The sequence below is a fragment of the Leucopleurus acutus genome (assembly GCF_964270905.1).
Source record: "Leucopleurus acutus genome assembly, chromosome: 9".
NCBI classification, from domain to species: Eukaryota; Metazoa; Chordata; class Mammalia; order Artiodactyla; family Delphinidae; genus Leucopleurus; species Leucopleurus acutus.
Window position 1 is genome coordinate 18,119,616 of NC_139144.1, and position 27,986 is coordinate 18,147,601.

General features: G+C 38.6%; 2 protein-coding genes across 2 annotated transcripts in view; one reads left to right on the forward strand and one right to left on the reverse strand.

The window, feature by feature from the left end:
* Positions 1-27,986, forward strand: part of PNPLA8 (patatin like domain 8, phospholipase A2) — a 134,468-nt gene that overhangs the window by 7,705 nt on the left and 98,777 nt on the right. The gene's annotated exons all lie outside the window — the stretch shown is intronic.
* NME8 (NME/NM23 family member 8) lies at positions 10-27,896 on the reverse strand (the record flags this gene model as incomplete). Its single annotated transcript, XM_082846247.1, has 15 exons — positions 10-297; positions 1,047-1,191; positions 1,736-1,887; positions 5,217-5,324; positions 6,005-6,149; positions 6,792-6,964; positions 10,474-10,661; positions 11,757-11,849; positions 13,309-13,382; positions 14,730-14,796; positions 21,075-21,191; positions 24,740-24,811; positions 27,423-27,529; positions 27,728-27,785; positions 27,864-27,896. 15 exons carry the CDS (start codon positions 27,894-27,896, stop codon positions 60-62), a joined length of 1,770 nt encoding a protein of 589 aa, XP_082702373.1. The 3' UTR covers positions 10-59.

Consider the following 27,986-nt stretch of genomic DNA (forward strand, 5'->3'; position numbering starts at 1 on the left):
AGGCCCAGCCACTGTAACAAGAAAAGAGGATAGAGTAATAATTAAAGAGGTACTGTACTTTAGTTTTTCTCAGGGTTCTCAGCAACAAAGTCTTCAAACACTCTATTAATAGCCTCCACTGCCTCCTGCATATCAGAAGCTCCATGGACAGCATTTTTCAACATACTTCTTCCAAACCGGGCTCGGATAGAGTCTGGGGACAGAAATCTTGCTTCCTCTGGGTCTGTGGGACCCATCAATCGTCTCCAGTCTGAAATAGCATTCCACTTGGTCAGGATCATGACCAAAGATGGACCCCTGCAAACAACAATGGTTTCAGAAGACTTGGGCTATTGGCAACTGTAGAGACTGCACACACAGCTAAAGACAGAATGCCACAGCTCCATCCAGAGAGCTCATCCTTATTCTTTGTCCTTGTCAGTGTGATTTTGTGCTTTCTTTTTCTTCTTTGTTTATTAATTTTTTTTTTTTTTTTGGCTGCACCGTGCGTTTTATAGGATCTTAGTTCCCCAACCAGGGATCGAACCTGTGCCCCCTGCACTGGAAGCTGGGAGTCCTAACCACTGGACCGCCTGAGAATTCCCTTGCAACAGCGTTTTGTGCTAGAAGAGTGTTGTAGTTTAATTGCAGGGATACGTGCCAGGCACTATTCCAATTACTTTCAATGTAAATTACTTTCAGTATATGAAGTACTTAGCCCTCACATTCGTACCTGTGAGGTAGGTACTATTATCATCCCCATTTTATGGATAAGGAAACTAAGGCAAAGATTAAATATGTTGCCAAAGCAGGGATTTCAAATCAGATAGCCTCTATATCTAATGTGAAAACCTAAAAAAACAGAGAAAGGAAGGAAGGAGAGAGAGGAAAACAGAGAACGAAAAAAGGAATTAGACAAAAAAAAAGAACTCCAAATACTACCAGGGTGTCTTTTCATGAATTGTATTAAAAATGCAATATTTTCATGAATTTTTGTATTTTTCAAAGTTTCTACAATGAACAGTTACCACTTTTATAATGTAAAGACCTATATATCAGAAACTTACTCCGATAAAACTTCCAATACATCTTTATAAAAGGCTTTTCCTTTTATTTTAAAATAAACTTTGTCCGCTTCCTCTTCAGTTAGGAGCGTCTCCTTCATCTGTGTTATATCAAATCCAGCCTCTTTGATAAGCGTCAGGATATCCTCTAGGGAAAACAGATATTTGGTAGTCTTGGCAGACTGCCTCTATTTTTGCTCCGTATTCAAGTGGATTGAAATAACTAAGGAAGATCACACTGTTACTTGAATCCAGTGGTTTTAAAAAACCAAAACTATGCTAAACTAAACTGAAAAAGCACCAGTTGGACGTTCGGAAGAACTTCAGTATGTTAACGCGGATGTTCAGTCTCAGATCCATCTTTCCAGAATCCATCTGGGAGGAAATCTGCTCCTGGGCTAAAAGTGAACACGTGTTTTCATCCCTGTGCTGCACATGCCAAGGAACTTCCTGCTGCATGTGGATTGAAAGGGCCAGCCTCTCTGAGCTCTTCTCCCTGAACCGGCAGGGCACCACTACGGGAACTAAATGAAGTCAATCTGGTCAAAATTCCACCAACAGCCTAAACTTGGAGCACTCCCTCGTGACGATGAAGGTGCTCATTGCTTTATTCTTTCAACTTTACTGCAGTTTGCAAAATTTCACAAAACTGAAGAAAAATGTATACATCGGCTCTATTTTTATATATTTACCTCTTTGCTCTTGTGTTACATGAGGTTTAATCAGTGCTGCAGTGTGTTCAGGAGGAAAGAAATACTGTATGTCCCTTTCGGCAGCTTCTGGTGAATCACTTCCATACAACTGGTTGATAGGCAAACTCTCCATTGCAAATTGTGCGCATAAACTTTGAAAAAGAAGTCAAGTCAAAAACTTATAACATGACATATAATATAACACAACATAACACAATGTAAAACTATTCATGTTTGCATCGTGCAAGCGGAAGTAACTGCAGAGTGGCTTGGGGCATGCTACTTCCTTCCAGGGAGGAACAGTCGTTAGGAAGAAAGGACATGAACATTTCAGTAATCGTCATAATGGAGACTGACAGCTGTGAAAGATGGAATGAACGCCCTGGCGCAGTGAAAAAGCACAGACTATAGAACCCTGGTGGCATCACTTGTTAGCTGTGTGATACTGGGCAATTAGTTCCCTTCTCTCTGCTTCAGTTGTCTCAAACATAAATATGATAATAAACCCTGTTTTGGAAGGAGGTCTTGAGGATGTAATCAGATGATGTATTTGAAATATATGGTACATATTAAGCTGTCAATAAATATTCCTTCCCCTTCTTTCATCACTAAATAATATCAAGCACTAGAGACGTCATTTGACCCTATATCAAAGATACCAAATTATAAATATTGAATCCAGGAGACACTGCAGTGGAACCCTCCAGGTGAGCAAAAGCAATAAAAGAGGAGAGTACAGGATGGCTTTGTGGAGAGAGGCAGGAGTGACATTGATGGTAATGGGCAATCCATGTTGGGGTAGACAGTTTATTCTGGTTCCGTTTCTGTATGATAGGTGAATACATACCTCTAAAATCAGTTATCGTTCCTCAGTGTTTTTCAGTTGCCCCTTCTTCTTTCTGTCTCTCCATCTATTTATATTTCAGTAGAGGAGATACTTATCGCTCATTACATTTTCTGCCCTTCACACACAGTCCTAAGCAAGCGACCCACAAAATCCAGCCACAGTGAATAACCTCCATTCTTGTTAATAGGCTGACATCACTGGAAACTTGGCTTTCTGTCCTCAACTTAAAGACCCTCTTCTTGCCTCTCTGGTTTCAGTGACCATTTCAGATTTCCTTTTTTCGTTATCCAACTTGACCCTCCCACTCAGCCCTTGGCTGTTCTCACACCTCTGGTTTGAAGATATTAGCAGACTAAGACGCTTGGAGCCTGTGATTGCCACGGATGGGGGATTTGCACAATGAATGATAAAAACAGCCTAACCCATCATCAGCACTGACTCCATTCAATGCAGAGAACTACAAGCAGCCCCTCTGTTAGGCTGTTAGACGTGGTTATTGGAAAAAGTGTGTGTGTGTGTGTGTGTGTGTGTGTGTGTGTGTGTGTGTGTGTGTGTAAGGATGGGAGAGGAGGGTTGCTGTGTTTCTCTTGCATGCAAGTGACTGTATTTCAGATTAAGCAATGGGGAGTGTAGACTATGACGCCCAAGGGCAGGAAAGGGCAGAGCTCTGCTGAAGGAGTTATTTCTAAAGCAACCTGGAAAACGGGGACCGATCAAAAATAATAGTTAAGAGTAATTGTGAACTTGTGGCAACATTAGGGGTCGTAAGGGCTTAGGATGGGAACTCTCACTATAATAGTGGGGAGGAGAGGGGCAATTACTGAGTTCCTTCACCTGGAGAAAATGTCTCTATGCTGGTACGTAGCCTCCACACGTGGAACCACGATTTCTAGAAGAGTGTGCCTACATGCATAGGCCAGGTATTGATAGGAATTCCTCTCTCTGATGCCATGTATCGCATTCTCTGCTACATTTCATTTAAGAGGTTCTGTGGCACCCTGCTCATTCCACATAAAGAGTGTCCAACACATATTATCCTTTACAGCAATTGTCTGGCACAGGAGCAAAGACATAAGTGAGTAGGGCTAAAAGGAGGGGTGAAATATATCCATTCAGGACAAGTGCAATTCATGATCTCCTACCCAAAAGAAAACATTGCAACTTTTATATACGTGATGTTTCATTAGTCCTGTTATTTATTGTGGCAGTGGGTATGCAAGTTTGCTGTGCCTGATAAAGCATCTTTATTCCTGCTCACTTAAAGGAGGGCTCTTCTTCCCCTGACTTCAGTCCTACTCTGAAGTCAGCACAAAGAATTCAAGCGAATTACAATTCAGTTTGTTTCCATCAGCTGCATGCCAGGAATGGAAATGCATGAGATACTATCTCCCTCCTCTAGCTGAGACCAAGCCCAACAGCTAAGATCAAAAAATATTTTTAAAATGCTGCCTAGGTGACAGCTAACATGCCAGGGTTGAACTGATTACAAAGTTCTAAGATTCATCAGTACTTTAACTTAGTAAATGTTCCTACCAAATTGTAGGCTACATATTGTTAATCATCGTCCTGAAACTTTTTTTTTTTTAACATCTTTATTGGAGTATAATTGCTTTACATTGTTGGGTTAGTTTCTGCTGTATAACAAAGTGAATCAGCTATACGTATACATATATCCCCATATCCCCTCCCTCCCACCCTCCCTATCCCACCCCTCTAGGTGGTCACAAAGCTCCGAGCTGATCTCCCTGTGCTATGCGGCTGCTTCCCACTAGCTATCTATTTTACATTCAGTAGTGTATATATGTCAGTGCCACTCTCTCACTTCATCCCAGCTTACCCTTCCCCCACCCCGTGTCCTCAAGTCCATTCTCTACGTCTGCGTCTTTTATTCCTGTCCTGCCCCTAGGTTCTTCAGAACCATTTTTTTCCCTTAGATTCCATATATATGTGTTAGCATACGGTATTTGTTTTTCTCTTTCTGACTTACTTCACTCTGTATGACAGACTCTAGGTGCATCCACCTCACTACAAATAGCTCAATTTCGTTTCTTTTTATGGCTGAGTAATATTCCATTGTATATATGTGCCACATCTTCTTTATCCATTCATCTGTCGATGGACACTTAGGTTGCTTCCATGTCCTGGCTATTGTAAATAGTGCTGCAATGAACATTGGGGTGCATGTGTCTTTTTGAATTATGGTTTTCTCTGGGTATATGCCCAGTAGTGGGATTGCTGGGTCATATGGTAGTTCTATTTGTAGTTTTTTAAGGAACCTCCATACTGTTCTCCATAGTGGTTGTGTCAATTTACATTCCCACCAACAAGTGCAAGAAGGTTCCCTTTTTGTCTTGAAATGGTTGTGATCAATTAAAGGATCTGAAGCAACTATCACACGCTTCTCAAAAGAACTTCTCCTAACTAGTGCATGGGGCAGATGTGTCTGCCAAGATATGGCCTTTTGGCTGGGTAGCTACCACCTACCAGTCTCAAACCAAGCAGCCCACAACCTTCTCTTGCAAAGCCTCAGAAGAGAACCTTGGACTAGAGCTCTGGTTCCTATACCCCCATATCCCCAAAAAAATCACCATGGCTCCCATGAAAAAAGTTTGAGATCCATGACGTGAATCATACCTGTCTGGAAGGTATTCTTTGGCTTCTTCCACAGAGCTTGGTCCAATTAACTGTTTCCAGTGTCCTAAACCATTTTCTCTTACTAAAACAAGGACTAGAGATGGACCGCTGTTAGAAAAGAAGAAACAAAGTTAATGAAAGGATAGCTTGTAGCTATTTATAGGTAGATAATACAAGTGTGTTTGTTAGATGAAAAAAGTAAAATAACCCTTTTTATCAAGAGTATGAAATTAATTTCTGTTGGTGTACTCTCGAGAGCATCTTCATAAAAGAATGGAAGCGGAGAAAGGAAGGGAAGAGAAGGGACTTGGTTCTGATAGGGTGGTCCCTATATCGTCCCCATGCTCCTGCTGATTTATATACCCTTGCTGGCTTTCTGCCCCAGCTGCTGTTTCATTTACTCTTCTAGAAACCTGACAGATTTCTAGCATCCCATTCGTCTCCTAGGACTAGTGATCTTTAGGATTACCAAAGTCCTTGAGAGTCAGTCACAGCTCTCTTACTTGGACTTCAGGATGCTGCACACTCTGGCTTCCAGCATTCAACTCAACTGGACTCCAGGGGCTTCACCCAGAACCTTGCTTTACTCTAATAACATTCCAGGAGGACCAGAGAAGACACACAGTTGAGCAGGGAATCAAAATGGGAGGGAGATTGGCAAAGAAGTAGACTCAGCACATCTTTACAGCATTGAGGGATTTGGCAACTTGTACAGAAAGCAGGGTTAAGAGGTTTAAATGCTTCAAACGTAAATCAGACTGTGCTTTCTCAACCTGCAATCTGTTTACCTGGTCATATTTTCTATAAGATTTCCAAAATAATCTTTATTTTCCTGTTCCATGCACAGTGTTTTTGCTTCTTTTTCTGATAACACTATTTGTCTCTGCATCAGTATTTTAAAGCCTTCATCTTGAATAATATTCAAAACATCCTCTAAATAAAAAGTCGTCATAAGTTTTAAAGTGCTAGATTATTGGTTATACACACAATACAGACTGTATTATCATGAGGACATAGAATGCATTTCATTCTCATGTGAAATTTAAGTTTATAAAAATAGCTTATTAGATTTTAATTTAAGGTGAATAATATTCTTAACATATCAAATTTATGATGCCATTTCCAATTTTTCAGTGGACCAAAATCTATAGGTTTGGGGATGGGGGATTTATAAAAAAAAAAAAATTGTATAGTCAGATAAGTTTTATTTCACACATAAAGTTAATATAATGACATTCTCAGATGTGCTAGGGCTCAGAAAACAAAATAATTAAGTACATATCTTTTTTTTTTTTCTTTGCGGTACGCGGGCCTCTCGCTGCTGTGGCCTCTCCCGTTGCGGAGCACAGGCTCCGGACGCGCAGGCTCAGCGGCCATGGCTCACGTGCCCAGCCGCTCTGCGGCATGTGGGGATCTTCCCGGACCAGGGCACGAACCCGTGTCCCCTGCATCGGCAGGCGGACTCTCAACCACCGCGCCACCAGGGAAGCCCTCGTATCTTTTAATATAATTATACTAGAGCTTATTCAAATCCCATGGACAAAGTAGTTAAACAATTTATACTTTATTCCTTACCTTTCCTTTTGTTAAAGAGGGCTGGTCGAAGTAATGCCAGTATCTTTTCTAATTTTATGCCTTTAATTTTTTTAAAATCAGGGATGAAGACATCAATAAACTTAGTATTACTTATATTCTCTTCAACATCACAAAACTGAGATATTTGTTGTCTTTCTAGGTATTCTTGGAAACTGTTGAAGTCCAAAATATAATTATAAACTGAAGTTTAATAATCATGCCAGAAAATTAAAATTGATAATATGTTCACAAATAAATTAGAGTTTAGTAAAACAAATAAATATTGAATTTCACATAAAGGTAAGTTATATCTCTCTATCACATCAAAGAATATGTATTTAGTTCCACCTTTATTGAACCAATCCAAAAATCAGTTACATGAAATCATGTATGTTTGATTTCATGAGAGGATTTTAAGGAGACCAAAATAAAATATGTTAAAAAAATTTTTTCTTTCCTCTATGTAAAGCTTTCCAGATAGTTTCTATTTTTCCTTTTAATTTTGTCTGTGAATCAAGGCTTATTTAGGAATACATTTCATGTTTTCAAATAGATAAGACATTTGGATCATTTTATTATTTATTTCCAACTTTATTGGATTATAATCAGCAAATGCATGCGGTGAGATCTTAATTTTTAAAAATTTGTTAAGGTTTTCTTTGTAAACAAAGCAAATTTATTTGTGGGATTTGAGGTTATATATTCATATTTCATATATTATAGATCATTTATTATACACAATTATGGAATATGTATTTGCCATCCCTATATACCCTTGCTTTTTTGTCTGCTGTGTATTGAGATCTCTGACCATAAAGTTATTTTTATCCAGTTCTCTTTGTTTTTCTGGTACTTGTATCTTTATGTAATCTATGTTGTTTGGGACATACATTTTTTGACTACTCTTCTTCATAAATGTTTTCTTACACATCATGTCCTTCTTTATCAAGTTTAACACTTTTAATGTTCAATTCTAATACTTTATTTTTCCTGGCTAATTTTTTTACCATTCCTTTATTTTTTTAATTTTTCTTTGTCTCTTCTAAGTAGAATGTAGATGAGTACAGTTTTTAAAACTTTTTATTTTGAAAAAATATAAATTGGCAGAAAAATTGCAAGATCAGGATAATGAACTTTAGATTCAACAAGTGTCAGCATTTTGTCACATTTGTTCTTTCTCTTTCTCTCTCATCCCCCAATGAGAGTGTGTGTGTCTGTGTGTGTGTTTTGGCTTAAGCATTTAAGAATAGACTGCAGATATTTTCACCATTCACCCTCCTAAATACCTCAGGAAAGCTTACACTGATATAAGACTATTATCTCATGAACAGTCCATATTCAAATTTCAGCCATTTTATAATACTCTCCTATCGATAGTAATTTTTCCTAATCCTGGATCATACATTGCATGCAGTTGCCTGAAGTGCCTAGGCTTCTTCAACCTCTAACAATGGCTCAGTCTTTCTTGTCTTTTCTTTTTAATTTCTTTTTGTTTTTAACATCTTTATTGGAGTGTAATTGCTTTACAATGGTGTGTTAGTTTCTGCTTGATAACAAAGTGAATCAGCTATACGTATACATACATCATATCTCCTCCCTCTTTTGTCTTGTCTTTTATGATACTGATATTTTGAAGACTCCAGGCCAGTTGCTTTGTACGATAGACTCCTCATTTTGGATGGTTTCAAACTATGGAATGGCCCCATAGTTTCCTATTACATTCTGGGTATGATACTTTGGGAATACCACACCAGTATACATCACAATAGGAGGTACACACTGTCAGTTTTTCCCATTATTGGTGATATTAACATGGTCAGAGTGGTATCCCCCAGTTTTCTCCATTGAAAAGCTACAATTTCCACTTTGTAAATAATAAGAAATCTGAAAGGACACTATTTGAAAATGCATATATTATTCATACAGTGGATTTAGCACCCACTGATGATTTTTGTCTGCATCAATTATTATTATATGGTTTTTAATTTCGTTTGTTTTTGACCTTAATCTGGTAATCTCTATATTTGACAGGATAGCTAACCTTCTCGTGTTTAGTATAACAGCCATATACCTGACTATATTCCTTCCATCTTTATATCTACTCTTTATTCTACATGAGAGTTTATGTCCTTGATCCTTTAGGTTCTGGTTCTACTTTAAAAAATGGCAGGTGGAAGTTTACAGCACCTGTTAGGCCATGTCTGCAGAAAAAGAGCTGTGAAAACTGATTCCCAGGAAAACATGCTCCCTACCACTTCGTGCTGCCTGCTTGGGTCAATGCTCGGGATAAACACAGGCCAAAGGAAAAGAGGATGTCCATTAAAAGGAAAATACTGCAGACTTTGCAAAATAACATCAACACATCTCATTCCACCCCAATCCCGCCAAGTGCTTAAATTGTTCATCTTATTACATGCATATTGAAAAACTGGAGACAACTGCTTCCAAAAGTTGGATGCAGTAGACACCTATCTGAATAACAGCACCAGTGGAACACTGACTCCTCTTATGCCAGCTGTGTTAATAGTGTTTCACAGAATAATTTTTTAAAGAAATGGCTCCAAAATTCTGGTATGAAATCTGGTATCTTTTTGAGCCCAACACTTCCCACCCAAACCTGCTCTCTAACCACTAAGTATCATTTTCCCTTAAAACTCACAGGGTAACTACTACTGTTTACAAAGCCCTTTGTCAGCAGTTGATTTACCCTGTGAGTTGTTCTATCCCACTTCAAACTGGAAATTAATGATATTAGGGTCTCCCTGCTACCTAAAAATTATGACATCGCTAGGGACCAGCAGATGGACCTACTCAAGAAAAGCCACTATAACTTATTAATAAGACAGCAAGGAAAGTTCCAGAGATGCTCAGCCTAAACATGCAATGGAGGTGGGCTACCCAGAAGGGGGAGACACACATCACGAAGCCTCAGGACTCAGCTACTCTGAACTTGGTCCTGCTCACCCCCCTTTCAGACATGGCTCTGTTAATTCATGGGGTGAGCACTGGAGTTTCTGCATCTTCAGAGGAATAGAAGGCACAAATGGCAAGCACATAAAACCAACAGTCTGTAAATGACTTACGTTCACTTTCGTATATTTACAAACCGTTAACAAAAATATACAACTGTTTAGTTGTTAGCAGTTTCTCACCACTCACTCACTGCCTTGAGTAAAAGGGCAGAGTACTTTGGTGTCTCTGTAGGACACGGAGAGGCAGAACTGGCATGTGGAGAGACGGGAGAGGGGGCTGGCTTGGGAGGGACTAGGCCTGGTCCCGTTCTACCCCAGGAGGCCAGACTGGTGCGCCCAGCATTAGAGAGACAAATGGGAAATTCTTCCCTTTGTAATCCTCTTGACATAAACTCTGAGGGCAACTCCAGCTTTGTTGAATATATAAAATTTTAGACTGGAAGGAATAGTTGTAGCTTCGACATAAAGATGTTTGTCCTTTTTTTTTTTTTTTTTTTTCTTTTTGGCCATGCAGTACAGCATGCAGGAATCCTAGTTCCCTGACCAGGGATCAAACCTGTGACCCCTGCAGTGGAAGCACGGAGTCTTAACCAGATGGCCCACCAGGGAAGTCCCTAAAGATGTTTGTCTTTAGATTTGTGATATTTGGACATTACACTCCATTACCTACTAACACATTGTAAACAATTCGTTTCCTGGTCTGGAACTACCTTTCCCTCTTCTGCTTCATCCCCGAGGACCTGGCCGTCTTCTCGTGGTCATCCCGTGGTTCTTTAGATTCCGCCTCAGAATTAGATTCACTTTCATCCCAGGAAGGCCGTTTTTCCTTTCCTTGCGATACAACTAGAATATAGCTTAGGCCACTTGTCATAAAAGAAACAAAATCTTCAAAGCCAGGCTACAAAATAAAATAAAATAAAATAATATTATTAGGCTCCCAAAATGGATAGAGTACCATGGTGGCCCCTACCCAAGTCAAGGACATCTTCCCCTTCATGATCACTGGGCAAGAGAAATTTACACACAGTCCTCCTGTTAACAAACACATCTGTGAAGGACAGAAGTTCACAGCTGGCAGGGACTGATCTTAAAGATAGTCTGATAACTACTCTCAAACTGCCGGATGCTTCCAGATCATCTGGAGGGCTTGCTAAAACACAAATTTCTGGTGTCCAGCCCCAGACTCTATGATTCAGTAGGTGTAGGGTGCCCAGGAATTGGATTTTCTCAAAAGTTCCCAGGTGATGCTCATGTAGCTGGTCCAACCCTTTCCCGGGGCCAAGAGAGATTGTCTGAGTGGTGCGGCTAGTTTATAAAGTGCTGTTCGGTAGAACTTTCTGTGACGACCAGCATGTTCTGTGCTCTCCAGCATATGTAACCACAGCTGCTGAGCACTGAAATGTGGCTACCGCCACTGAGACTCCAAATTTTTAACTTTATTTAATTTTAATGAATTTAAGTTCAGATGGCCACATGTATCTAATGGCTACCATGTTGAACAGTGCATTTCTAGAAGCTACGTCTCCTGACGCCCCCAAGCCATTGCACTTTCTAACACAAAGCACTGCCCCCAGGCAAAAGAGAATCTAAAAAATAGCTTGACAGAAAGGATGTACCTTTAGGTAGAGAAAGGATTAAAGCTTTCCTGTGAAGTTTACCACAGGCAGCCTTCAGCCTGGGATAAGGACCTACAGGAAAGGCCTGGATATTCATTTCCTGAGGGCTGATGCAGGGAGTCTTAGAGGACATAGCATAAAGAGATCTTCGCTCCAACAAAACACAATCAGTGCATCCACTTTTGCCTGGCTGCCTCTATTTCTACTGGAGATTTCTCCATAGTCCCCATCTTTGGATTAACCAGGATATGGACACCAACAGGGACACCTAGAGCTTACTTGCTTGGTCAGACTCATTCGTTTTTCTATAATGAGGATCTTAAACTTATGGGAATCCACTGTATTTGACAACACAATGGCTTTTTTAACTTTCTTACCTGGTCTGCTATTCGGCTGTAGAAGTACCTCACTTGTTCTTCAGTGAGCATTTTCTTATCCTCTGCTTCTATGACAAATTCTGCATCGATAATCTTCAATTAGAGAGCATGGTCAGGTCCACGTGTGTCGTGGGACCACACAGGTAAAACAAGTCAAGGACATTTGTTTCCTAGGCTTAATAAACCCCCCAGATTTGAATGCATTTCATGGTTGTGCCTCAGCACAATCCATGGGACACGAGGTTGGAAGAGGCCCCAAAATAAGTAAACAAAGAAGGTCCTTTTCATGCCCCCTAGTATTTAGGTTTTCACGGCTTGAACCAGAGATTCCACAATATTTCTATTATTTAAGTGAATTGTCTCAAGATGAAAAAAGAAAAAAAAATCTAATTGAATTCCAAGAAAGACATCATAGTTTTCTGAATCATTCAAAAGACAGACATTTACAGGTACTTCTTAACCATCTATTTTCAAAATTGTTTTCAGTTTCTTCTTTTAAGGCTTTCCTTGGTTAAGTCTGTAACTCGTCATCTAGTATATCTTATTCTGATGGCAACAAAAATATCCAAATTACAGGGAAGGATAGAATTTAAGATGCAGCCATGCTTTGTCTTAAAATTTTTAAATTTAATGACAAATTCAGTGTGTATGTCACCCAAGTATAGCAATGTATAAAATGGACCATCTGCTTTATAGTAGTTTAATTGTTGCTGCTTTGGCTGAAGAAAGAATGCATGATGGGAAGTTCATCAAGAGATACCCAGCCCATCCTGACATGGTTCCCCATGGGACCTCCTCTGTAGCACATGCAACATTCTTACAAATTTCAATACAATTTTGTTGTTTCAACACAACATCTTTGTTCAGGGGTCAGCAAACCACAGCCCACAGTCAAAACCTGGCCTGCCACCGTTTTTGGAAACAAAGTTTACTGGAACACAGCCATGCCCATTTGTTTATCTGCTGTCTAATGCTGCTCTCTCGATATGATGGCAGAGTTAAGCTGCTGTGACAGAGATCACATGACCCACAAACCTGAAAATAGTTACTGTCTGGCTCTTTATAGGAAAAGTCTGCTGACCTTTGGTTTAGAATGCAATTTTGCTCTAAAAATTTTTTTTTGGGCTCTAAAAGCAAAACCTTAAATGCTTCCTCATGTTATCATGTATCTAAAAAGGACCATATGTTTGTGACAACACACAGGGAATAAAGCAAGCTGATGTGAGCTTATACAAGTCTGCACTGCTAACAACTAAACACAAAGAAATCTGTTACAATCCAATGCAAGAACTGTAATTTTTATCATTTATATTGGATGCTGGTAGAGCAGAGTTATTTAAATAAGGATGTTGAATAGGTCTAGCCTTTGTAAGACAAGATATTCAAAGAAGACAAAACATTCATTCAAATGAACCAGAAGTTCATTATATTCTGTTTTTCTCTAAATAACAAGCTTGTCTCCAAATTGAAAATTAAGGGATTGTTTTTTTACAGTTAATTTAAAAATTAATTTTACAATTAATTTAAACTATTCTTGGGAAATATCACTTACTTTTTCTTTAATTTCTTCAACTTTTCTAGCAGTCACAGCATTGGGTTTGATAATGGCAATGCTGTATAGTTGGTCTAGGAAAAAAAATAGAAGAATTTCATTTTCTTGGCACAGACTCTAGAGAATGAAGGATTTGGCAATTAGAAATGTAAACTACTAATGTCCAGTGAATTTTTGTCCCTCAACAGCTTTGTTATTATGGCATTGCAACTACCAAAGAGTTTCTACTTAGAATCAAAGTACAGTTCCTATATTTGCATGCAGGAGAAACATTCACAAGAGTTTGTAGTCAGTAGGCCGGAAAAGAAAGAGTAGGTGGGCACTATTTTATTTTATTTTATTTTATTCTATTTTATTCTATTTTATTCTATTCTATTCTATTCTATTCTATTCTATTCTATTCTATTCTACTCTATTCTACTCTACTCTACTCTACTTTTTCTATTCTATTGCCGCATCACACAGCTTGTGGGATCTTAGTTCCCCAACCAGGGATTGAGCCCGGGCCCTCAGCAGTGAGAGCACAGAGTCCTACTAACCACTGGCCCGCCAGGGAATTCCCGGCACTAGTTATTTTAATACAATTCACGTGCATTAGAATCGCACCCATGATCCATCCAGCTCAGTATCACTAGTGACAACAGTTTCAGTGCAAGCAAACATTACAAACCGATGGCTTTACCATCTATGAATTTATCCACATTTATCTACACATTCTGATGATGAGCTTTTAGTGCAGAATAGCTCACTGAGCAAGCGGTTTGCCTCTGTTCCCTCCAGGGTATGAACACACACTAACACGCCCACTCCGACAATCCAATGAAGGCAGGAAGTTGTTCATCTTAAAGTAAACCAGGAGTGTGGGTCATCAAGGAAGAAATTATTTTTACAAGTTTCTGGAAGATGATGAAGGATGAAATAAGAGGAAACTGCTGTCCAGATTACTCACAGGGCACAGGAGCCCCTGATCGAGGGTAACCTCTGAAGGCAAGGCACAGAGACCAAAGGCAAGGCAAGGGGAGCAAAAGAGATTGCTTCTTTTTTTTTTTTTTTTTTTTTTTGCGGTACGCGGGCCTCTCACTGTGTGACCTCTCCCGTTGCGGAGCACAGGCTCCGGACGCGCAGGCTCAGCGGCCATGGCTCACGGGCCCAGCCGCTCTGCGGCATGTGGGATCTTCCCGGACCGGGGCACGAACCCGCGTTCCCTGCATCGGCAGGCGGACTCTCAACCACTGTGCCACCAGGGAAGCCCGAGATTGCTTTTTAAGCTGAATCCAGTATCGCACAAATCATCATTGATGCTACCAGTCCTTTATCAATTAACACTGGTGTCACTACCAGCTTTGTGCTGCAAGTGATGCTGTAATGAGTATCCATGTACACAATTTCCCTCACTATTACTTTAAAGTAGATTTACTTACCAACACTTCCATAGCTTGCTTCCCCAGCATCCTCTGAATCTGAGTCTACAAACACAATTTCATGATACTGTGGAAAAGGAATGGAAATAAAACAGTTACATTTTAATACGATAGTGAAAGAGTTTTTAGAAATTTTGTTTTTAATCAATATTTATAATCCAAGGGATAGAAAGTAAAGTGGAAATGTGCCTGCATTTATCTAACACTACTTTTCCCCAACCTTCCCACTAAAATAAAATTAGGAATAAACAGAGTGGGGAGACAATGAGAAATAACGCATATATGTGCTGTATGGAAAATGCTTAAAAACAAAATATTTAAAACTTAAGAGCACAAGGAATAAAATAAGAAAGAAGCAGAGATTAACAAGTAAGAAAGCAATAAACATAATTATGGTAAAGATTGAACGGGCATTTGTACGCTTCAAGATCCATTCCTGACCATTGCTTTTAGTAAATTAGGAACAGAGGGCTTCCCTGGTGGCGCAGTGGTTGGGAGGAACAGAAAGATACTTCCTTAACTTATGAAAAAAAAAAAAAAGCCTTTCTCAAAACAATAGCCAATTTCCTACTATAGAGTAAAACACTAGGAAGGATGGGGGATTCTTAATTTCTGGAGAAGTCCTGAAAGTGCTTCTGTGATTCTGTAAACGACCTGAAAGGTTTATATATTTACATATATACATTTCAGGGGCAAGAGATTTGCAGAATTTCAGATTCTCAATGGAATATAGACCCAAAAATGTTTGGAAATAACTACACTGAAAGCATTCACTCCTATTATAGTCAGGAATACGATAATTATGCCAGCTGTAACTTCAAAGTGACCTGCCTTGTATTTATTGGACCTGCCCTGACAAACAGGGCAGCTACTAACCACATAATGCTGTATTTGAGCACCTGAAATGAGGTTAGTCCAAATTAAGATGCGCTATAAATGAAAAATACACAGCACATTACAAAGATTTAGTTTGAAAAAATAAATCTGGAATACCTTATTTTTTACATTGAGTACATATATTTTTAAACATTTTGTTGACGTATAGTTGATATACAATGTTGTGTTTAATTTCTGCTGTACATCAAAGTGACTCAGTTATACATATATATATATATATAAAACATTATTTTTTCATATTCTTTTCCATTATGGTTTATCATAGGATATTGAGTATAGATCTCTGTGCTATTCAGTGGGACCTTGTTGTGTATCCATTCTATATATAATAGTTTGTATCTGCTAATCCCAAGCTCCCAATCCATCCCTCCCCCCAACCCCTTGGCAACCACAAGTCTGTTCTCTGTGTCTGTGAGTCTGTTTTTGTTTCGTAGATATGTTTATTTGTGTCATACTTTAGGTTATACATATAAGTGATACCATATGCTTATTAGTCTTTCTCTTTCTGACTTACTTCACTTAGTATGAAAATCTCTAGTTGCTGCAAATGGCATTAATTCATTCTTTTGAATGGCTGAGTAGTATTCCACTGTATATATGTACCACATCTTCTTTATTCATTCATCTGTCAATGGACATTTAGGTTGTTTTCATGTCTTGGCTATTGTAAATAGTGCTGCAGTGAACATAGGGGTGCACGTATCTTTTTGAATTATAGTTGTGTCTGGGTATATGCCCAGGAGTGGGAGTGCTGGATCATATGGTAGCTCTTTTTAAGGAACCTCCATACTGTTTTCCCCAGTGGCTGCACCAATTTACATTCCTACCAACAGTGTAGGAGGGTTCCCTTTTCTCCACACCCTCTCCAGCATTTATTATTTGTAGATTTTTTTAATGATCACCATTCTGTCCAGCGTGAGGTGGTATCTTATCGTAGTTTTGATTTGCATTTCTCTAGTAATCCAAAAGCTGAGCATCTTTTCAGGTGCCTGTTAGCCCTCTATGTGTCTTATTTGGAGAAATGTCTATTTAGGTCTTCTGCCCATTTTTTGACTGGGTTGTTTGTTTTTTGTTATTAAACTGTAGGAGCTGTTTGTATATTTTGGAAATTAAGCCCTTGCTGGTCACATCATTTGCAAATATTTTCTCCCAGTCCATAGGTTATCTTTTCGTTTTGTTTATGGTTTCCTTTGCTGTGCAAAAGCTTATAAGTTATATTGAGTACATCTTTGAATGGCAATTTCTTTAATATACTGGATGTAAGAAAAGATGTTTTAAAAATTAATTTCACCTGTTTCTTTTTTTATTGTTTTCAATTGACTAGTAGGATATTATAAATTACGTATGTGGCTCACATCGTGGCTTGTATTTTATTACTATTACTGCGCTAGACAAGGCAATTGATAAGAAAACTAAATAATAGAAGTGTCCAACAAAATGGAGTAATATAAAATAAACATAAGATATTAATAAATTTCTTACATACCCAGTATTATTCATTAAAACAGGATGTCATTCTGCAAGAGCAACAATAAAGCCACAGTACAGCGCACACGTAGAGAAAGCTGGGTACAGTGTAGCAATTAGAAGAATGTGTTTAAAAGTCGTTCTGCCTGACTTCAAATTCTGCTTTTACCTCCTACTCGTTGCCTGTTTCTAAGGAAAGGACATAATGTTTTTAAGCCTGTCTTATCGTTCATAAATACTTCATAAGGTTTCTCCAGGTTCATATTCGAGATGACAACATAGAAGGCTCCTGAACTCACTTCCTCCCTCAGACATACCAAACCTACAGCTGCTTGTGGAACAGTTCCCAACTGAGCGACTCCTACATATCAGACAAATGAGAAAAGAACACATACCGAATCGGGTAGGAGAGGCTGAGTCACAGTCTCGCCATAAACTCTCCCCGGCACAGCAACATACAATTGAGAGGGAACTCACAACTCCCAGCATCTCCCTGAGGACTGAAGGGCTTGAACCCAACATCTAGTGACCTCAGTTTTAAGACTTCCAACTGAGAGATGGGGCCCCCAAATGCCTGGCTGTAAAAGCCCTGGGGCTTGCATCCAGACTATAGTAAACTGAGCTCTTAACAGGCTTGGCTTGTGCTGGACTCCCTGTGGCTATCCCCCCAGGGCTCAATGCAGGGGCCTATTTGCAAATCTGATAAGCTATAGCCTGAGGGTCAGGCTTCTAATTTAACACAGGTCTAGGGCTGACAGCAATCCTTTCCAGAGACCAGGGAAGCCAGCAGGGGCCATCTTCATGCTCTCCCTCTGCCCCGCTCCAGGTCACTAGTGTCTTTGTGAAGATAGCCTGTGTGCACATCTGGTACCCTGGCTTTTGTGGCTGTTACTCCGAGGACACAGCACTTGATAGCCCGGCTCTGGCCCCCAGCAGGGCTGGTGTCCCTGGGTTCAGTAGAACCAGCAATGGATAAACCATCCAGACAGAAAATCAGTAAAGAAACATTGGACATGTTAGACTAGATGGATTAAACAGATATATCCCAAACATTCTATCCAAAAGCAGCAGAATACACATTCTTCTCAAGCACACATGGAACGTTCTCCAGGACAGATCATATGTTAGGCCACAAAACATTTAAGTAGACTGAAATCATATCAAGCATCTTTTCTAACCACAATGGTCTGGAACTAGAAATCAATTAAAAGAAGACAACTGGAAAATTCACAATGTGGAGATTAAATAACATGCTACTGAGCAACCAGTGGGTCAAATTAGAAATCAAAAGAGACATAAAAAAAAATCTAGAGATGGGTGAAAATGGAATTACAGCATACCTAAACTTACGGGATGCAACAAGGGTGTTCTAAGAGTGAAGTTCATAGCCTATATTAAGAAAAGAGAAGGATCGCAAATAAACAACCTCACTTTACACTTTAAGACACTAGAAAAAACAAACCAAAAAAAATGAAGCCAAAGTCAGCAGATGAAGGAAATAAAGATCAGAGCAGAAATAAATAAAAGAGAGACTAAAAAGACAATAGAAAAAAAATCAATGAAACTAAGAGCTGGTGTTTGAAAAAATAAACAAAACAGAACTTTAGCTAGACTGTGAGGAAAAAAAAAGAGAGAGAAGACTCCAATAAATAAAATTGGAAATGAAAGAGGAGACATTATAACTGAGAAGACTCCAATAAATAAAATTGGAAATGAAAGAGGAGACATTATAACTGAGAAGACTCCAATAAATAAAATTGGAAATGAAAGAGGAGACATTATAACTGAGAAGACTCCAATAAATAAAATTGGAAATGAAAGAGGAGACATTATAACTGATACCACAGAAACACAAAGGATCTTAAGAGACTATTATGACCAGCTATGAAATCGCTCTCTCAAAAAGTTATCTGCCCTCCCATGATCATTGCACCATTATTTACAGTAGCCAAGATATGGAAGCAATCTAAGTGTCCATTCATGGATGAATGGATAAATATACGATATATATATATACATGATGAAATACTATTCCTCCATAAAAAAGGAGGAAATCTTGCCACTTGTGACAACATGGATGGAGCTTGAGGGCATTAATGTTACGTGAAATAAGTCGGAGAAAGATAAATACTGCATAATCTCTCTTATATGTGGAATCTGGAAAAAATAACTCATAGGCACAGAGAACAGAATGGTAGCTGCCAGAGACGGAGGGTGATGAGTAGGGGAATTGGGTGAAGGAGGTCAAAAGATACAACTTCCAGTTATAAGATAAATAAGTTCTGTGGGTGTAATATACAGCATGGTGACTATAGGTAATAACGTGTATTGTATATTTTGGAAGTTGCTAAAAGAGTAGATCTTAAAATTTATCATGAAAAAATTTTTCAGAAAAAATTAACTATGTGACATGAAATGTTAACTAAGTGTAGTAATCATTTCCCAGTATACACATATACCAAATCATTATGTTGTATACCTTAAACTAATAAAATGTTAGTTGTCAATGATATCGATAAAAGTGGGATGTAAAAGATTAAATGAGGATATCTTTCTGAAAATCTTAGCAAACAGTAAGTCCACAATAATTTCTAGTTACTATAATTTTCAAAAAGAAGTAGGGGGAGTGGGAAGAGGGAGGGAGGAAGGGCGACGGAGAGAAAGGAAGGGCGAAGATTCCCTGAAAAACAAGAAAACCTGAAAATGTACAGAAAAATGTCCTTGGGTGAGAAAAATCACTATTTTAAATGTAAATTCCCCATATTTGTCATTTGTCAGTTTTCCGTCAAAATGTTCATTTTTTTTTCCTTAATACTTTTAAAGTACTTTGTACACACTATGGATATTAGCACGTTGATACACAGTGCAAGCTTCTCTCCAAGTTTGCTGCTTTCCTTTTAGATTTTATTCAAACTTTTAAATAATCAAATCTATCAATTTTTTCTTTTTTGATAGCTCTGCCTTATACTATACTTACGAGGCCTTTCTCAACCTATGACAAGATAAATGTTTTCCAATATTTTCTTCTAATATTTCATGCTTTGTTTCAACACATTCAGCTCTTTAATTCATCTGAAATTTGTTTATGTATATGAGGAAATAATACAAATCTCTTATACAAATAGTTAACCCAATATTACTAAGTTTGTTTTGTGAGTTTTTTATCCTTTCCTGATTTAAACTGACGCTTTTTATAGTAAATACTTAATACAAGTTCGAGCCTATACCTTCTCATTATTTCTATTCTTCAGTATTTCTCAGCTAGTCTCTATTTTTTGTTTCTTGTTTTTGTTGTTTGTTGTTTTGTGTGCATGTGTGTGTGTTTAAATAACACCAACCACTCCTATTTATCTGCCTATATTTCTGATCACTTTCCTATATGGCTTACTTTCTTATGCTATTATGTTCATATCTCTACATGCTTTATGGTTCATTTCTGAATTTTAAAATATTTTATTATTACACAGGTAATACATTTCACACCCATAGGATCTTATTCTAAGCATCCTATTAAATAATACTCTATTTTTCATTTGTCAGTCTATCTTGGCCCTCTTTCCATATCAATAAACAGAGCTAGAAGATACTAAATAATATTCCACTGTATGAATTTGTATAATTTATGACATAAATTACAGGCATTTATGTCATCTATTCACTGTTGCTAGGCATTTAGGTTAATTCCAAATTTTTAATAACATAGACAACACTGAAATAAACATCGTTTTCTATATTTGTTTCATTATTTTCTTAAGGAAAATTATCGGAGTGTAATTGCTCGGTCAAAGGATACATGTGTTTTTTAAGGCCCTTGATTCATATTGCCAAAATACTTCCCAAGAAAGGTTGCACCATTTAGACACCTAGATAGCTATAAAACTAGGGGAAATGCTTTAGGAAAACAAACCAAAAAAAGACATAATGCATCTTTTTTTAAAACTAATTTTTAAAAATAAAATTATCAGGAATCCAAAGTATTACCTGAGGTCGAACCATTTCACCTGCTGCAATTTTCTTCTCCTCATTGATCAAGGTAATAATTTTTTGACTCACAAGTGGTGCATTTGCACCCTTGATTTTTGCCACAATTTTGCCATTCTGTAAGGGGAAGCAAAAGCGGGAAGGAAACTCATTTTCAGAATGGGTCAAGAATTAACACTTCAGCTGGACTAACTCACCCCACCCTGACCCACCAATCCCTTTTTAGCTACTGTAATTAGTCATTTTAAAATAAGTATTCGTGATATAAAAGTATTTCCATTTGGTAAATCCAGCTCTTTGAGTTCTACCTCTAATTTATCTGCCCTCCTACAACCAAAGACAGGCTATCGCTGCATTAAATTTTAATGGTTCTGTACAGGCCTCCCAACACTACTCCCCCTAATTATTTTTGATACTACTTCCCTTTGTCTGTCTTTCAACACATATTTACTAAACACCAGTTTACTAGCATTGTATCAGGCATGATGGTACGGAATAATAGTCCTGGTACCTAATGTAATTAAATTACCAAAAAAAAAAAACCAACCCCGCAAACACATTTGAGATAACAACCATGACAGGTACCACCAAGAGAGGTACAGAGAGCTGGGAGCATCTATAAGAATTTGTTCTGATCAAGAACATTAGCAAAGGTACTTCGTCAATATCAGGAATTTAAAATGTGAAGGATAGGTTAAGAAATAAAAAGGAGAAGAAAGGGCATTCTAGGCAAAAGGAATAGAGCCACAAGCGTCCTACGGCTGGAAGGGAATATGGCAAATAAGAAGGCCAGTGGAGAAAGTGAGGGGATGCCTGGTATGAGACGAAGCCCAACAGCTAGGGGGAGCCATACCGTGCAGAGCCTTCTGGGTCATGGGAGGATGCTGCCTTTATCCTAAGTGCGGTGGGCAGCCTTTTGAATGTTTAAACACAGGCAGGGACCACAATTAGAACTGCTAAAGATCCGTGGAAGATCATCTTACCTACCATATGGAGAAAGGGTTAGAGGTGCAGCAGGAGAAGCTGCTTGTATACAAATCGGAAGCTATTCTAGAGGTAAAGATGGAAGAGACGGTTCCTCAGTCTACGGCGGTGCTGTTGGAGATGGAAAGAAGGGAAAGAAGCAGACGAGTGTGAGAAAGACTTGGGTAGTTAAATTAACAGGACCAAGGTCTGGTGTGCATGGGGTGTGAGGTAAGGAGAAGTCACCACGATGACTTTTCTGTTTCTGACTTGAGAAACTGAGTAAGTTGAGATGTTATTCACCAAATGAGGCAACTCTAGAAAATAACGTTTCCAATGGGGATGGGGAAGCCCAGGAGTCTGCTGTTGGACCAGTTCATTGTGAGATGCCCTTGAGACACCAGAGGAGAGATCAAGGGCCCAGTTGGATACACCAGTCTGGTGCTCAAAGTATAGGATTCAGCTGAAGACATGAACTTGAGTTATTGATATATGAGGCAATGATTGAAACTGTGTGTCGAAGAAGTTTTCTAAGGAGAGTATATAGCATGATAAAGTTGATATGTAATGGCTGCATGAAGAAAGGTGAACCTGCAAAGGTGAACCTGCAAAGGGGAGGGGGAGTAGCATCTAGGAAGCAAAAGGAAAACCAAGTCACAAAAGCCAAAAGAAGAAAGTGTTCCAAAAAGGAGGGCATGGTCACCACATTTACTGCATTTGAGAGGTACAAAACGATGAGCACCTGAAAGCATTCATTATATTTAGCAACAGGCTGGTCACTGGATCCATTAGCAACAGCCAATTTGGTGGAATAATCAGAAAGAAGTTAGATTGAATGGGTTGAAGAATTAATGGGATGAGAAGAAATGGAGTGGAAATAAATATAGAAACTCTTCTGAGCAGTTTAGCTGTGAGGTAAAGCATAGAGGCGAATGGTAGCTGGAGAGGGACGTGGTATCAAAAAGAGGTATTATTTCTTTTCATTGGAAAGATTTAATCATATTCAAAGGCCATAAGAAGGCTCCAGTTGAGAAAGGTTTGAATGAAACCTGACACTCTATTTACTATTTCCCACTAAAAGGAACCGCCAAGAGCTTTCTAATATCCATTGAAAAAGCCCTTCCTGCTGAGACGCTGGAATGAATTTGCTGTCAGCTAAGAATGCTGCCCACTGCAAACGTGGTTTTGTGGTCACAGATTGAGATTCTTTTTTTTTTATTTTTAATTTTTATACAATGTTTCAAGGTTACTTTCCATTTGCAGTTATTACAAAATATTGCCTAAATTTCCCATGGAGATTCTTAAATTAGAACATTGAACAGGGAGCAACGGATGATAACAAAGTCTGAGGCGTGACTGGAGGAGGTGCGGTGGAAATTTCATTGACAGTTAGGAGGTGAAGAATCGAGAGGCCAGGATGTTGAAGTCCCAGAGTGATGGCAGCACGTGGGTTTGAAAGGAGGATTTTGGGCCACATGCCAGAGTCTTCAGGGTGGGCAGGGGTCTGCTGCTCAGATCTGACTCGCTCAGCAGGTGATGGCCGCCCCAGAGCTACAAACGCTACATGGTGGCCACCTGCCCAGCCTCTCCTCCTCAGTCCCAGGCTCCCAACTGCTGCTGCTACTAAAGCCTTCCGGTTGTCCCATTAGCCCGCCGCGTCCACTTCTGCCTCGTGCAGTTACCTAAACGACACCTAGGCCAGGGCTCAGCAAACTATGTCCCAGTACAGAGATAGTATTTCTGCAAAGCTGAGACACTTACTCTCTGGTCCGTTACAAATAAGCTGGCTGACCCCTCACATAAATCATCAAATCCTTCCTAGCCAGTTCCTAGCCAACTGACAGCAAGATCTACAGTGTAATTTTTTAAATTCAATTAACCCAGTCATTCACCTCCCAGAAATAGCTGTAAGATTATTGTTTTAACAAAAGCAAAAATTATATCTGAGAAGTGTTTTTTTAATAATTATTTATAATATCAAAAAATGCCTTTTCAACAACAAGAGAACAGCCCAAACCCTCTCTGGGAGGTGTTTCCTTACTATCCCAATTCTTCAGCTGTGTGCTCTGTATCACACAAGTTAGTACTTACCCAGATAGTCTTCTTTTAGGAAACAGCACTTATAAGGTTTTTCTGATTATTAAAGTTGTGTTTATCTTGGAATATTTGGAAAATATTGAAAAGTATAAGAAGAAAATTTAAATTATGCATCCTTTCCCCATACACAGAAAACTACTATTAACTTTTGGTGAATACACTGCCTACCTTCTTTCTATGCATTTGTAAATACAGAGATAAAAGCGATATACAAGATAGTGATCATACAAATACTTCCTCGTATTGGTATACATGAATATTTATAACCAATTCTCTTCCACTGGGTACCCAAGACATTTCCAATTTTTCACTCCTGTAAGTAATAATTCATCATACAAGTCTCTGATATTTCCCTAGGAAAGGTAAATACCATTTTATTTTTCTTTTCCCTGATCAACTAAGTGTGTGGTAGTCTAATCTTCTCAATCCGTTATGAGCTCCTACAGGTCAAGTTATAAATATTTTAATTGACAAGCATATTTAAGGCAAAAAAAAGTCTACAGTTACTGTCATCAGAAAACAGTTCCAGTAGTTGTACAATGTTACTTGCTCTTTAGCTGCAAATTGGAATCTGATAATACACTTGAGATGATAAATATACTTACAACACTAAAGAGAAAAACAGGTTCACATTTATCTCTAAATGGCTGCAAAGTCACAATGCTGTCAGCTTCCGCCTGAAAAAGATTATTTCATATAATGATAAAGGACGCTACACTCAAGTCATTTGATGTACTATATTCAAAAAATGCAGAGATACTTTTTTCTATGTTTACTACAGCATTTTATGAATATGTTATAGCCGTCTTTAGAATCAAATTACACATTCTGGCAGTTCAGACCCTGCATCATTTGGCTTCAACCTTACTTCTCACTGTTCATCTTTACCCAGCCTGCAGCTAAACTCAGCTCCTGTGGTCTGCGTTACACCACCTGCACTTTCCCCCTTGTTACCTGCTCCTGCCCTTCCTTTTCCAACCCAGCTCCAATGTTCTCCAAGAACTCTGCCTTGACCCTCCTGCCGCAAATCATCTCCCCTCCACATAGCACTTCACTACCCTTCTCTCCGGGCACCTATAGTTCCTTTCAATATTGTACTACCATTATAGGGACCTAGCTCATCTCTCTTTGGAGAGCTGCATGCACAGAGAGATGATGTTTTATGCTCACCCTCGCATGTCACCCCCCACCTTATCAGTCAGAGGGCCATGCATAAAAAGGAGCTTCCTAAATGTTTCTTGAATAAACTGGTGGTCAGATTTCAAAGTCTTTGATTTTAAAGTTTTCTCACAAATTTCAAGTTGTCCTAAATTGATTACCAACAACTATATACTAAGTAATAGTATGTTCCTGCGTATTAACATAACATCCCTTGGGCCAGCTGTCAGGATACGTTGTGTTGTAGGGTCTTCTACATAAGAGTCGTTTTTTGGAACCTAAGGTGATTGTTTTCAAACTGGGATTTCTAGAGGTGCCTCAACCGTGGCCAAGGATGGTGAGGGCGGAGCCGAGCCAAGGTCCCTCAGCCCTGTGTCAGCCAGCCAGAGGGGCTGTGTTGTACTCTTTTTTTGGCATATTGAATTCTACATCATTCTCTTTTCTTTCTCTCTTTTTCTTTCTTTCTTTTCTTTCTCTCTCTCTTTCTTTTTAAAAAAGTAGGTTCTATTGTTGAAAGGAACTAATCTATAATATTAAAAGACAGTAGCCAAAGATTACATTTAAAAGTAGTCTAGCCATCATCATTGCAATTTTTATATTATAATAAAGTATTAAAAATTAAAGCATTTGGTAATATTCCTTAAAAACTATAATATAAAACATTTACTGAATTTTTATATGTATAGGCACAATGTTAGGACAAGTCTTCAAGTCTTTTAAAAGGGGCACATAATAGAAAAAATTTGGTACTGACCATTCAGCTTAGGGTGATTTCAATACGTAATGAACCTCATAGGTTTCAATTTTGGACTTAAGTTTACAAGTTCAGAAAGGATCCCTTTCCCTGATAAACTGCAGGAAAAAAAGTATCCAGCAGAGGGCGCCCCTCCATTGCGCCCAGCAGAGGTTTGGAGACTTTAAAAAATTTTTTTCACTGTTGATGAGCTGATCATAGCAGAAAAATAGTATCGATCTATGTGAATATACTACAGTTGGATATGCTCACACAAAAGAGGAACCATTCAGAGAGAATGCTCAAAATTTTTTGTTGTTAATTTCAACAGATGGTAGCATTATGAATAGGGCATATTTTGGAAAGAGTTTACTAGCACTTCCCAGTGATATAGACATAGTGATGAAATGAACTGGTCTGGACATGTTTCTGTCCAATAGAACTAGAATGTGAGTCACATATATACTTTTAAATTCTCTAGTAGCCACATTTAACAACTAAAAAACAGGTGAAAATAATCTAATAATATACTTTACCTAATCCAGTATATCCCCAAATGATCATTTTAACATATCATCGATGTAAAAAATTAATGGGATATTTCACATTCTTTTTTCGTATGAAGGCCTCAAAACCTAGTGTGTATTTTACCCTTAGAGTACATCTCAATTTGTGGGCCAGATTTTAATCATAAATAATTGATCTCTAATTAGATTTCATAAAGTTTACAGTCAAAGAGGTAGATTCACATATCCAGGTTGTCCCAAATAATTTTAAAAGTTTTACAATAACCGAATGGAGTATCTGTTTCTTTATATAAATTTAATACAATTACACTAGCCACAGTTTGCGTGCTCAAAAGCCATTTATGCCTAGTGGTTATATTAGACAACAAAGCTCTAAGCAGTTGATAATTTGACATGGATAAACTGAATAATCAATACATTGGGGACTCATGAGACCCTAATGAGTTTGGCTGTAATATTTTAATCCGTTGTCACATGTGGGAGGCAAATAAGGGAGGGTAAAATCGCTACCATTTTGCAATTAACTGGGTAAATGACCAGAGTCCTACCCAGTGCTTTCCAGTAAAAGGCATTTACAGCCCTTATTCTGAACACACACCATATGGTCAAGTGAAAAGAAGTAAGGCAATAGACAGATAACCATTTTTATGTTTTTCTAACGTTCACAACCATGGTAAATAACCTCAGTATTATAGGAATGGGATAAAAATTACATTCGTTCTCAGATCCAGTAGAATTAAATATAGAGTAAAACTGCTAACTAAACACTGTCCATTTTGAAGAGTTGACAGATTGTTTGAATTAAGACAATCCTTAAAGAGACTATAAAGTAACAAGAAAATAATAGTTTAATGGAAATGAAAGCCTTACTACAGCAAAATGCAGAATTTCATCTTCGTTCAGCTCAGTTTTCAATTTTCTGAATAAGGTTTGCATTGCTTTGCAAGGTCCACACCAGGCTTGGTAAACATCGATCACTAGAAGATAATAATATTTGTGAAAGAACAGATTCAAAGAGTCTAGAGTAGCAGCTTATCGCAATCTTTGGGGCAGGGGCAGGGTAAAAACAGAGCAGCTTTTTATTCTGGTAAGTGGGGAGTGGTGCTCCATGTTGGGGTGCCTGGAGGTGCCCTGGATCCAACTCCGGATGGCGAACACCTGCGGAGCCCCAGTACCTGTTAGGCCTTTGTTCTGCAACATCTCCTCCCACAGGCTTTGATTATTGATGGTCTCCTGCAAAAAGGAAGGTGCTGTCAAAGGTCTTCAAGGGACAACGCACCCAGTAAAGACTTGTTGATGTGTCATGCCCACCTGTAACTGGATTTCTCGCTGTTTGCTTGCCATGTATCCACTATCACATGAAAGGGGGAAGAAAAATAGAAAACACGTCAAAGGAAATTTAAATAATGTTCTTTATTCATTCAAGCAGCATCT